At 35.3% G+C, this 14,214-nt stretch overlaps 1 protein-coding gene across 1 annotated transcript in view; it reads right to left on the bottom strand.

Annotated features, from left to right (window-relative positions):
* CADM2 (cell adhesion molecule 2) overlaps positions 1-14,214 on the bottom strand; it is a 236,397-nt gene that overhangs the window by 60,980 nt on the left and 161,203 nt on the right. The window contains exon 8 of the mRNA XM_062006724.1: positions 8,364-8,542. Within this exon, the coding sequence (XP_061862708.1) occupies positions 8,364-8,542 (179 nt within the window). The remainder of the gene's footprint in view (positions 1-8,363; positions 8,543-14,214) is intronic.

The following is a 14,214-nucleotide window of genomic DNA, read 5'->3' as shown; positions in this document are numbered from 1 at the left end:
ATAACATCAAATTTTGGCTGTTAGAATTATTCACGGTTTGAGATGATCAAATTTCTACGTGTCACATTCACTCTCAGCTTCTCTGCTCATCTTCATATGTGATCAGAGACCTTAGAAATGGAATTTCTCTAACTTCTTTATGAAAGATATGCAATTTTTATAGAAGCTTTCCTCACTCCTGTTAGACTCAGGATGTTATTTGCAATCTTCTCAAGGCATTTATATCACCATTTGCTCAGAACCAATCATTTGTGTTACTTTCCCCAGGTTTGTAACCTCAGTTGGAACAAAACCTGGTACTGATGTATCACCAGCCTACCATCACTACTTGACGTTTTAAGTAGTATCACTATATAGAACATCATTTTCCTTTATTGAATTGAGTGAAAATGTGAACAACCTATTGTTAAAAGTTTTAGAAGCACCACGAGAAAGACAGAAACAGGATATCCTTATCTGCATTCCACATAGCACCTAATGGTGCAGGTTTCAATTCAGAAAATTACTGTCACTTTAATAATGTATTAGCTGTTTGAGTTTTGTGAAAAATAAATTACCTAGATGGAAACAGAAGATGATAATCAACTATTAGACTGTAACCTTGCCATCATTCTCAAGTGAAATTATTCTGCTAAAAGTTATATTTTCTTCATGAAGATTGAGTATGATGTTCATAGACATGGTAATTTTATATCCCGACCCAACAGTAATGCTTGAAGCTCAGAAAAATTAAGAGAGAAAGATGTGCTACTACAGCAAATCAATGATAACAAACTCAACAGCACTATTTTAGAAATACACATCACTTAGGGTCAATTAAAAAAGTTCTTTTCAAAAGAGGAACAGCAATATATCTAGTGGTCAAGGAGTACTTTATTATAGATGCTATCCATATACAAGCCTCCAAAATATCAACTTAATGCAACTATGGTGTATAGAGAAAAGACTCAGTATAAATAAAAATTACCATATAGTCTTTTCCTTTTCAGAAATCACATAGGGAACTCAAATTAAGAATTATCACATTAGCCAATTATATATGTATATAGAAAGCTAAATACTTTCAAGTGCTATGTGTGTTTCACCTGAAATATTCTGAATTCAATAATTTCAATGAGTATTTCAGTATGAAAAAAACCCCCAAACTTTGATATGTTGTGCCTACCAAAATAACTTTATTTAAAAAGTTTTCTCTCACCAAAACCAGTATTTAAATGTAAGAATGTAGTAGTGTCACACAGATTCTCCAAAAGTGTTACTGTGGTTTGGAAGGTTATTTTCTTGACATTTCCAAAATATTTTAGAGCTTCACTGAAAAAAATTTGTATCTTAGTCTTCTAAAGTCACTTTAAATGAAGAAATATCAATTCACATAACTCAACTATAGACTCCACTATTCAAGTATTTTATCAACAAAAAGCAATTTCAAAATAGCTGCCTTGTGAGGGTTCAGGGATAATAGCTGGAGAATTCAGCCATAAAAATAAGCCAACAATTCCACCATAAGTTTCTTAACAGACTTCTCATACTTGAAATGTCAATTAAACATTATTCTTTTTTAGTCCAATAATAAAAGCTATATTACACAATGATTTCTTAATTCATCCGATTGTGCAATATTCATCTGCATTGTGCTTTAAGGTCTGGACCACCTCTTTTTGCATAACTGTGAGTCCTCTGGAGAAGTTAACTTTAATATTACGATAATGATTTAATACCTTAATGTCACTTTAGAACACTGATGTGTATGTAAAACCAAAATATTTCAACACAATTGGAACAGCTATCCTTTGCTGAATAAAAAATGGATTAAATTCTCTGTGTGCTTATAACACTACCTTTAATATGGGTTTATAATGTCACATTCTTAGGCTTGCCAGAGAGAAACCCAGCTCCTCCCTATCTCAGCTTTACAAGAAAACCATTCAGCTGCTATGGATTTCAAAAGATATGAAGATGGAAAAAAAATCTTCTGGGATAAGTTACTAGACCTCTGCTTGTTTATTTTTGTTGTCCTGTGTGTGTGTATGTATGAATGCATAGCAGGGAAGGAAAAAAAAAAGAGATGGTATGAGGGGAAGGAAGGCTTTTGAGACAGAGAAAATCCTTAAAAGCAAATTTTTAGTCTTTTTTTTTAACCTGAAAGCTCAGTCTCCTCTGTCTGCAAGTTGTCTTTTGTACTTTTTAATGTTATTTTTACGTTTTATAGGATGGGAACAGGAGAGACTTTCCATCTCTGTTTTAAGGACTCAAAACTGTGATACCCTCTTTCATTTAATTCAAACACGTATAAAATAAAAATCTCAAAACTAAAAAGCACAGGTGTTCACATGCACAGAATTTCAATTGAAGTCCTAAACAGTCTTCTGAGTCTTATATTCTTGATATGTCTTGATTTCTGTAAGGGTAAAAATCTTTTTTATTTTACTAAAAAGACCTTCTATTGTAGCTATACATGTTATTATTGTTCCATTACACCATGGGTCTACTCAATTCTCTTTGTAAAGCCCAAGCTTTGTTCACTCACAAGGTAGGATTTTCCCATAGGCAAAGAAAGTCTTTTTCTGAGATGTGTTTGCAAATGAGATTTTTCAACATAGAAACTATAAGGGAGGAAACCTCAGAAATTGTTCAGATACCTCAATGTCTAGGGTCTTAACACCAAAATAGAGGGCAACTAGATTACTGAGCATGCTGCCCCACATGGATGCTGCTTCATTTCCTTCCCACCTCCCTCCTGCCCCTTCAGTGACTATTTTGAAGTGGTTTTTTTTATATAAGTTTATTAGGATAAGGTGTGCAAAAACAGTGCACAAGATTTATCAGATTTATTGCAAATCAGATTTATTGCCTATCTGTTAAGCTCACTTTTCAAAGAAAATAGAAAAAAAAATCTCACGTCCTAAGTTTTATTTCAAATTGCCATTCTAATCAGTTTTTACTTTCACAGAGTCAGAGATGTGCACAAGTGAATGACAGAAATAAAGGAGGGGGGCTCCTATGAGAACATCTCAACAGAAATGTAACATAATAAAAATATGATAGTGGGCAAATGAACAAAGATAACAGAATATAGAAAAGACATAGGAAAAGGAGTTTGTTCCATTTCAGATGTGTTTGGGATTCCACAGGGTTTCCACTAATTTTAAAAAATGTTGTTACTCATATAGAAGTAAAAGTGCATTGTGCTGGAATTATGGGTAGCGTCTATAAATATATTTGAAGGGAGTAGTTAATAAACTAAAGTGTCTAGTGCAAGTTTGGCATAGTGTTGTTCCAGATACAGAGAATGGTCAATTACAGGGACTTACTACAAGACCAAAATTGAAGAAAAAAATGAAAAAAGCCATGAAAGGAGAGTGGATACATAGGACAGGAATCCAGGAAATGCAGTCTAAGATGACAATTAGTGAGAAATTGAGAGCAAGGTGGAAATACTTGGGAATCTATTGAAGGGAAGCAGCATGAAAATAAAAGTGATTTTAACTACATACTTATAGCACAAACAGTAAAAGAGGCCACATAGATTGGAAAGTTAGGAAGTGAAGAGATCAAGCAGCAGGCTTAAACAAACAAAAGGGGATACTTTTCCCTCAAAGCACATAATTCAATTCAGAAACTTGTTACTACAGGTTATTGTGAAAGCTAAGATGATAAATGTTTTGAAATTGGACTAGGCAAGGATGTGGAAGATAAATACATTACAGTCTAAAGGAAAGGTGCAGCAGGACCTCTGGTCTTATACATTGTGGGAGATCTTTTGTTTGAAAGTATATTTCAAAATTTCAAAATACTAACGAGAATGTAACTTGGTCTTTCAGTTACCTTCATTTGCAAAAAAAAACGCTTGCTTGAGAAAAAGCCTCTCTTGCTTGAGAGGCTGAAGTCAAGGGAATATTTTATGTCTCTTTTTATTCTCCAGAGATACCGAGTTACTGACTCAATTGCTTTTTACTGAATGTGTAATTGTGGCAGTAAGAACTGCCTTGACCATCCACAACTGCTGATTCATGTTAATTTCCTTATTGCTTTGATAGATAATTGATACATGACACAGTATAGCCCTGAAAATTTCAATTAATTGAATTTGTGTCTTTAGATAGGCAAATCAGAATATTTCACCAAGGTACTTTATTTCAAATAGGTTGGAAAATTATCAAATGCTGCTGTTTCCATTAAGATTTCCCAATGATGTGGACTTCTGTCACTCATTCAACACAACGTTGAACTAAGACTTCAGCAGTGAAATCCAGAGGTTACAAACTACTGCTACCTACGTAAGAGCCGTGTCTTCAGTTTGATTAACTATTTTACTGTGAGGGTGAAGGAACCCTGGCACCAGCTTCCCAGGGAGGGTGTGAAGTCTCCTTCTCTGGAAGTTTTCAAGACCTACTTGGATGTGTTCCTGTGTAACCTGATTTAGGTGGACCCACTTTATCAGGGAGGTTGAGCTAGATGATCCCTAAAGGTCCCTTCCAACCCCTATGATTCTGTGATTATTACGGACCACCTCTTTTCGCAACTCCATCTAAATCAGTGCAGTTATTACCTAAGCTTTACAAGCAGAATCTATGTTTCTGGGTTGAGCATCATGAGTTTGACAGTTAGCTCTGTTTACTGATGATTAATGACTAGTATTTGGACAAAGGTAAACAAAAATTCTTAATAAATTGGAAGAGAGTGAAAATTGCCTGGGGCACATTACCAAAGAAAGAGTGTAATATATCTAGCCAGAATACACACTTCTAAAGCACTAAGCTCACCAATTAAAATACAGAAATGACAACAGCTACAGGCATTAAAGTTTGTTTCTTTGTTACTGCATGAGACAAATATCTGAGCAAACTACACGTTGTGCCTTTGTACTGCTGCCTATAAACTCTGACTTTGTGCCCACCTTCCTGCTCCATGAAGTGTTTTCTTGACATTTATTATTAATAATAAAAGTTAAGAAAAATGAAAGGAGCAGACATATTGATTCAGCAAAGCAGCATGAGCATATTTAATAGCCCATGCCTTTTATCTGATTCAAATATATTCAATTTCTCTGAAGTCTGATTTCTTTAATTATACTACAAATCTAAAAAGACATTTTATGTTTTCAGATACTAATTATATTAGACAGACTGCCATCCATCTGCTTACAGTAATATTTATTTCCACTGCCATCACTTAACATCAAAACAGTATTACCTCATCGTCACTTATAGTTGGAAAAAACCCTACTTTTCTGCATAATTTTGTGTCTAAATTTGTCTAGTTAAAGGCATGAGCCACTTCTTGTATAAATACTTTTCTTACCCTTACTCTGTAATTCAGATAACTATACCTTCCATTTTTAGGCAAGCTTCTCTACACTAAAGCTGTCTAAATCTCCTCTGAGTTAGGAAGATAACTTCAGAAATTGAGAGAATTAGTAGATTGAGCCACACTGAGAGGGGGATTTCATGGGGGAAAAAAAGGAATAAAACTCAGATAAAACTTTTACAACCTTAATAAACAGAATGAAAAAAAAAAAATCCTGCTGAAATAGAAGTGAGAAAAGAAAAATGTAGAGGAAATCTCAGTATGGATAAGAAAAGAAAAGAAAACTGTGAATTGGGTTACGCTCCCCATCCTCTGTAAAGGATAAATTCCATCGATATCCTCTGCTTTCTCACACAAGTTTGCCTGGAAAAATGGAACCAGCAATATGTCTTTCTAAATTTGGGCATGTGAGTATAATTTTTTCTGCCCACCACTGCAACTTCTCAGGGTTCAGGAGTAAAAGCTATTGTTTTACAACTGTGGAGCGGGATTTCTAGGGACTTCTCCATTAAGACAGTGGCTACTAGCACCCAGGGCACATATGTGTTACTTATTTACAGACCTAGTAGGTCACTCTTCCTAGACCTTATTTCCTTGACCTACAATTTAAAATAATCTCCGCTGAAGAAATCTTCTCCTCGTGCAGATTCCTCCCCTCTCCTCTCCTCTATCTCTGTGAATGTACCTTATCTTATGTTAAATCTAAGATGTGCTTAGAAACCTAACATTCCAGGTAAGAAAGAATACTTAAGAGATAAATAAGCTCTAACAAAGGGTGAAAAAATTTACATCAACCTGTTAGGCATGGGACATGGGATGAGAAATCAAAAGATGCTCACAGTATATTTAGGAAGATACAGAAAAAAAAAAAAGTGTCTGCTATCAAATGGGAGAATGCATCTCAGAAAATGATAAAAAGTAGGTTTGCTGACCCCCTGAGAGAGAGAAAATCTTGTATAATTTGGGGTGGATTATGTTTCACTAGAGACATTCATGAATGTAATGAGCTAAAGAAGAAGTAAGACACTGCTTAAATTGATTTATACAAGTGATTGCATTACACTTCATAAAATAATTGTGTCAGTCTCTTCTGCACTTAAAATAACAACTCTGAAATGTAGTAAGTTGTTTAAGCACTAAACATCATCATATAGTCTGTGACACTACTCCCATTGTTTCGGAAACCTTGGACGCACCTGACATTTACTTTCTAACACTGGAATTGCAGAAATGCAATTAGGAAAACTCAGGTACTCATAACAGAAAAGGTCAGCAGTGTTCAAGCCAAACCTGATAACATGCCTAATGTGCTGCCAAATGTAATAGAATGCCTTCCTGATAATGAATGATTTTACAGTCTGCCATGAAGTTGTTGCAGGGTAATCAGATCAACAGGGAGCATGCCATTATGTGAAAGACACATACCAGATCTTGAAATATTCTTTGATAGAGGTATACTGCAAAGTCACCATTGATGTAAAAATCTAGCATTATTAAAGGCCATGTTTTCAGAACTAATCACATAAATAAACAAGGCAGAAAACAAAAATGACAGAAATTTCAAAATTTGGTAAATGCAGAAGCCATTACCTCATCAAAAGCAGGGCAGTTTCTGCCTGCAGACAACAACCAATACACCACCACCACCTCTGGAATGTAAAAGACATTTTTTCTTTCTCTTTTCTTGTAGTAATTAATGTAAGAAGAGGTTAGACAGTTTAGTTTTTCTATTTGCCTTTAATACAGAAATACTCACGTAGCAGTACAGGCTCTGTGTTGCTCGTGCAAAGACCTCCTTATTTGTGCCTCTAATCCTACACAAACTAATAGTCAACTTCAAGAAAAATGAAAAGTAATCTGAGGCATTCTTTTGATAAATGACATTTCATCAACAGTGCCAAAAAATAGCTCATTACTGAAAGCTGAAAGTAGCACTTCTAAGTTTTCTGCCAAATACCTAAAGGCAGGTTAAACCTTTAGTGAATAATGTTTTTGAAATCTTACAAATACCAAAGAAACATATATTTCTTATACTTGAATTCATCATAAGCAACTAAAATCTATATAGTTTGCATGTCTATTTACAGACTAGAATTTGTATTAGATTGTTTCATTTTATTTTGACATATTTATAAGAAGTGTCTTTTTTTTTTTTTAAATCAGAGGGAAAAAGGTATTGTCATGAACTACACTGGAACTTTTGTCTCTGTATTCACTTAGGTTAAAATCCAAATTACAGAACTCATAATCTTATGGAAATTATAATTACCTGTGATAAGGGAATATTATGTTTTGAGGTGGCTAGATTCCTATTGCAAAGCTATGTTAAAGGCAAATGCTAACTTTGTATTATAGTTTCTCCTATACCTCAGTTATATGAATGCATTTCATGGTCAATGTAAAAGCCAGTTGCTCTTTTCATGTGGCACATAGTGTTGCCTAATTATTTAAGAAAAACAAATCAATTGTAATTTAACATGAACCTTCATATTAGAAATATTTTATTAGAAGAAGTATCATGAATTTAGGACATGACATATTTTTGAGGATTGACTGCAATGATAGGCCAGATGACAATCAGCGAACTTGTGTAAGCTGAATTTTCTCAGTAGCAGGCTGTAACTTTTGTGAAGATAAGTATCTGACATCCTGTCTTTGGTGGTCCATAAAAAACTAAATAAAAAAATCTCAAGCACCCATCTATCTAGTATTTCCATATCTCTCTTCATATATCCTTTTGTAACCAGCTTTATCTGAACAGCATTTGCCTGAGACAAGTATTTATAAAACAATACGGTCATAATGCAAAACATTTGTACAGGTGCTTAATCTGCAAAAAGTTGACAACATGAACATATTTTGTTTAAACTGTATGAAGAGAGGCATGCCAATAAAAGGAACTCCCCTCGACTAGGTGATAGCATCAATAAAAGTGCAATTATACTTCCGTCTTTTTCTTGCTGTTCTTTCGGTGATGATCATAAACAACTGATCGTATTTTCTTTAAATGCTATGTATGCATATTGTGCACCAAAAATGTAACAGAACACACTCACCATGTACTATCAGGACATATTCTGTGCTGTTTCGGCCAATAGGGTTTTTTGCTTCACATCGGTATGTGCCATTGTCTGTTTTGTTTAGGAAACTGATGCTTAGGACCCTGCCATTGACAACCATTCTCTCTGGATCTGGTAGCTCTCCACCATCCTTCGTCCACAGTACTGGTTCTGGCCTGTTGGATCCAAAGCAATGCATTCAATCAGATACATGAAGCATGTATAGGCAACATATAAATTAAAAACAGCAGCATCAAAACTTTTAAATAGTAACCCCTCATCAAAGAACATTCAATGATCATTTGATCATGAGCTGCCAGTATTACAATCTCACCAACCTTGATGGGAACTACTAAAGGAAGTGAAAGAACAGAAAACAGCAGAAACATAAAAGGAAACAGAATGGTACTGGACCAGGCCAAGATCAAGATTCAAAAGTAGTTCTCATGAGGTTTCAGGACCCATAGTTTTGCAAGACACTTGGCAAGCTTTCCATTTGTTTGATAAGCAATACAGTCTTGTGTAGCTGACAAGCATCAGAAATCATGCAGGCAGGCTGAGGTAGATATAAGTGTTTGTAAATGGATTCTAAAATCATTTAGGCCATTCACATTCACAAGTGCACTTGCATGCGCTGAGTGTTTTTCCTGAACCAAGCATATCAGTCTCAAAGTAGCAGATCTTGCACACAATCTAAATTTGTTTCTGTTGCTGCATTGTGTCAAAGCCCATCCCTTTTTCCACTGTTTCTGCATCCTTCCCTCAAATAATTGCTTGTTACGCTTCTTATCACAAGCAATATAAGATTTGACTTAAAATACTCCATTTCCTTCTTCTGTGAAATCTTTTCTCTTGTGTCTTCTGAACTCCCATCAAACAGGCCAAAGGCAAATCACTGACAGTGATAACCCCCCAGGCAAGTTAAGAGCACAGCAGAGAAGGGAACTAAGCATCTTGCAGATTCACATAACCCTTCCCACTAACAAATGATCACTAACTCTTCCCTAAAGACTCTTAAGAAGCTCCACAATTCGTGAGATTTGCCTAAGAGACAGAAAGATGCATTTATTACTGGTATGCAGTCTTACACATAATAAGATCTGCTTTCAAATTTACATGAGGAAAAACACAAAAAAAACAGGTCTGTGACTAGGAACAAAAAGTTGGCTTACTGAACCCTGAATATCTCACAGACAGACAGACCATCTCAGGTCCTTAGATACTGGTCACTAAAGCAAGATATATACAGCCTGGGGATTCAGTGCTACATTACTTGTATGTGGTAGCTTTGTACACTATAACCTAAATATCAATCCCTTTCTTTTAGGTACACTACTTCAGTAACTTCAGTCAGAAGCAGTTCTAGATTTACACATTTATTTGGTTAGAGAACATCACATTGTATTTTCCTATCAAAGGATGTAGTTGTATGACTAAGTAATAAAACAAAATCTAAAATGCTGTTATAAAATCAGTAGATGCCAAATGAGTTGCTATTATTACTCAAGAAACAATTTCATTAATTTAAGCAGGTATTTAAAGTCTCTTAAAGATATTTAGTGTTAAGAATAAGAATTCAACCTATATACAGAAGGAGAGGTATTTTGCCAAACTGTGGTCTCATGCACAGTAAAACGGTTCTAATGACTGACATGATTTTCTTTTAAGTTAGGCAAGACGTAAATAAAGTAATTTTTTTTTGAAATGCACTTACTGATATATAATTTATAATACTTTCAAATGTAAAATTACTAGAACATCTTTCTTTTGAAAGAGATCAGGGATCTATATAAATTTCACTAATATTTGGATGACAACTTGTTAAATCATTGTGGAACTTGTTACCCTGACTGGCTCTTCTCTGAGGTTACGATTTTTTCAGAAAATCATATACTGAGGGAATAAAACAGGATTCACACAAATCTAAAACAAAGATTAAGAACTGATGGTATACTGGGCCTTATTTATACCTTACCATAAATATGTCTTAGTACTCTTCCTAAGTGCATTTTCAGGAACTGTTATTTAAATACACATGGCACACCATATATACACTTCCTTTCTGCTTAATGCGAGAAGGAATCTAGATGCCCAAGTCATTGCAGAAACATTGCCCTACAGAGTTCAGAACATTAAGACATGATTTTCTTTGATATCTTAAGGTGAATTTGTTCAATTTTCCAGCAAACTCCTCATTGTTCCCCATTTACCGGCTTACCGTGAATCTGCAGTCCCAGGAGTGGAAACTCTGAAATACTTCTGGTACAATGTGCACCATTACCTTCATAAATGGCATGCTAAAACAACTTCTGTGCAGTGGTAATTTATGGAACTTACATTTTAAATTGAAATTAGATGGCATATCCTAGGGGGAAACCCATAGGATAACAACTAAGTATGAAATGGAGCCTTTGATATAAATTATTCAGGGAGCTTTGTCACATTTTAATATACCAACTCTAGTCCTACACAGAGTGTTTAGCTGTGGTTGCAAAATGATGGTGGCAGAAAAACAATGGTTTAGAGAGGCAAATCTACATACTCTGGGTGTTGGGGAAGATGCTAATTAACAGTTAATATTAAGCCATCCTGTGCTGCCTTAGCAGCAGCAGTAGAGCAATTCCTGGGCAGCTGGCCCACAGTTAACACATCATGGTGACCGGGCATAGCTCTCGCTCCCTCTCACTGCTCTCAGGGAAGATGGTGCCTAAAGCAGCAATTCTGTCACAGCCACAAAATTAAATTTTGCCTGTCCTGCTGGGAAGCTTTGAGATGCTCTGTTCTAAACAATTCATTAGTTAGGCAGAAATGAGCTAGGAACATGAGACATGCTCATGTAGCCAGGCACGCTGTCCTGGTCAGTGATAAGGGAAGTGGCTGCTTAAGGAAAGCATGTGAATGTGGCCACTTCTTGCAGCCCATTCCTCCTGTACTCTGCCAGCATCCACAGTCATTCTGCCTGGGATGTTGGAGTGCACATTTCTTGTTCTCTTTTATATCTACTTAGTATTTAGACCCGTTGCCTATGAATGTCTCTAATATCTTTTTGAATCTGCTTATACTCTCTGTCAACCTAGCCTCCTGTGGCAATGAATTCTGAGAGTTCCTTATCCTCTGTGCAAAAATGTATTTACTTTTATCTGTCTTACACTGATCTCCTAGAAGTGGCAATGAATATTGCAGGATATGGTAAGTAACACTTCTGCATATTAGAATCTTGTTATAAGTTATGATTGCCTTGTACCTAGTAGGGCCCTCTCTCACCTTTTCTGTTAGTTTGAGTTTGATACTGTCTGAGATTATTGGCAGGGGAAAAATAAATAAATTCACAAGAGAAAAAGGGTAAAGAGAAAAAAAAAAAAGATAAAAAAGAGAAAAAGGGTAACCACAAGTTTAGAGCATATTGACTATTCCTTGATAATTGCTTTAGTACCTTCACTCTCCAAAGCACAACTGCAGGTGAAACACTGATGCAGAAGTTTTCCTTCTGTGACACAGGGCAGAGAGAAGTGTAAATTTCCTGTAGTTTATCATATTGAAACCTGTTCATAGGTGCACATCCAGACTGAGTTTTTTTCACTTACCCCACATTTTGAAAGGGATCTGGCTCAACAGAAGATATTTAGGTTTGCCATTCCAAAACACTGGGCAAATATGTACAATTCTAATATTGCACATTTTTCTCCACTTTGTATGTCTCATATTGCAGAATTTCTACTTTTCTTCACATACTAAAGAGTTGCCACAACCCTATCTCTTACACTGCATACTGGAACAAAGTTAATTCAAGTTAAATCACACTGTTCAATCCCTATTTTTCTCACACAATCCAGAAAACATCTTTCTTGGAGCACAACAGCTATAAAATCAGAATGGGCCCTGTGACCACTAATGCAATTGCATGTTACTACTTTCACATATTTCATGGCACAAACAAGCTGACTGACCTGCTCTATCCTAACAGGAGCATACAGTCTGTTGTACCCATGCAGTCACTCAAAGAACAAATCTGCCCTCCCTTTTTTTTTTTTCCCCCCATCTTGCATGAGAGATGCTTTTCTATAACCCTGGTTTAATCCCTCCCATGTGGATTGGGATAGGTGGAAATGAGCTGTCCTGTCTCTGAGACTCTTCACTGTGCTGAAAGAAGAGGCAGAGCTGAAGCATCAAGAGGCTGTTTTTCTCCCCAAAACACAGCTCTGCTCCTGGCTTACCTACTCTAATTTTCTGCTAGTGTGACATTTTGTAAAATAAAACCAGTCAAATTAAGCATGTTGTACTGTAGAAATTATTTCAAAGACACAGCTCAACTGTGACAACTGATGCCATTTCTTTGGCTGGTATGTATTGCTTTTACTGATTTGGCTTTGCAAGCAGCTGCACACAGTGACACTAACAGGACTGTGTTAAACTGAAAGAAGCCAGAGATACTAATCATAAGCATACTAAAAATCCTAAATTATGACCAATGACTTCTCTGCCAGACTCACAAAAGACACTTGAACTCTATATCCTCTCTGAAAAACTGCTTGGTGGCCTTAGATTTTGGTATAATTTATGTTCAATCCTAGTAGAAAGGCTCAGAAGCTTTCAGTAACTGACATGCAAAAGGGAAATTGTTTATGGTACAACTAAGTGATTTTTTTTAACTGAGTTCCTGTTAGCTTCAAAATGTGACATAAAAAGTAAGAAACTTTAGTATCCTTTCCCAGTCACATTGAAATGGGACTGCAAGTTAAGATTTTTTAAAAATGGTATAATCTTTCAGGATGATTCATGTTTTATATTGTGGAACAGGAGTTTTCTTGCAAGTAACTTGAAAAAAAATTTGTAAAGAAAGTGAAATTAATTTTCTAATCCTGAGGCTAAGAAACTTTTTCTTCTAAAAGAAATCAGAGAGAAAGCTAAGGTCAAACTGGAATGTGTTAGGAAAAAAAGATGCTTTAAAAACCATAGTCAGATTTTATTAGAAAAGAACACTTAGGCACAGACTTATCTTTTTAACAAATGTTTATGTAATATACAATTCAACAGTTAATATATAAGTCCACATTATTTTTTATGATCTAGGCCTTATAAAATGACATAATAGTATTTTAAAGCACTCATTAATTTTCAGTCTCTTTCTCTGTCCTTAACTAAAGGACTGTGTAGTTTCAGTGCTTTCCTATAATCCTCTTTCTACCATTAACTTTCTGTCTAACCATTGTCTTTATCTTAGCTTAGCGTTCATTTAAAAATTATACATAGATCTATTGTATCATCTCTTTTTTCTGAACAGTGAATTTAAGCAATGTAGTCCATTCTCATTTGAAAGTTTTTGTCTCTATTCATTTTTGTTGCCCTTTTCTGGTTTTTTTTGTACAAAAAAGTCATGTGGAAAGCATTCTTTGCTGAGACCTTAGTAAACAACACTCATAACTTACAGGCACATAATACTAGCACAGGACAAGCTTTTAATTTCCATAAGATCACAATAAAAAACCCCAAACAACAAAACAACAACAAAAGCCAGTGTCTCATTTTTACATAATTAGTTGTACTGGGCATATTATTATTATTATCATTATTGTTGCTGTTGTTGTTGCTGCTGTGTATCCAAATATCCTGTCAAAATTTTGTAGACAATGTGAATAAAAGTAAGAAAGACAGAAGAAAGATTTATAGAATACTAAGAAGACAAGTAAATTAATTACTTTGAACAATGCCTTTTACTTGCCCAAACAGGGGCACACTTGTATTCTCTGAAGTCCATACATAAAAACATAATCTAGTGGATATGCCTGAATGAGTAATGGAAAAGGTACCACCACATTCATCAGAGCACTTTTTGTTGAAATCCTGGTAC

The sequence above is a fragment of the Colius striatus genome, chromosome 1 (genome assembly GCF_028858725.1).
Source record: "Colius striatus isolate bColStr4 chromosome 1, bColStr4.1.hap1, whole genome shotgun sequence".
NCBI classification, from domain to species: Eukaryota; Metazoa; Chordata; class Aves; order Coliiformes; family Coliidae; genus Colius; species Colius striatus.
Note: the sequence above shows the minus strand (reverse complement) of the source record. Positions and strands in the feature narration are given on the sequence as shown.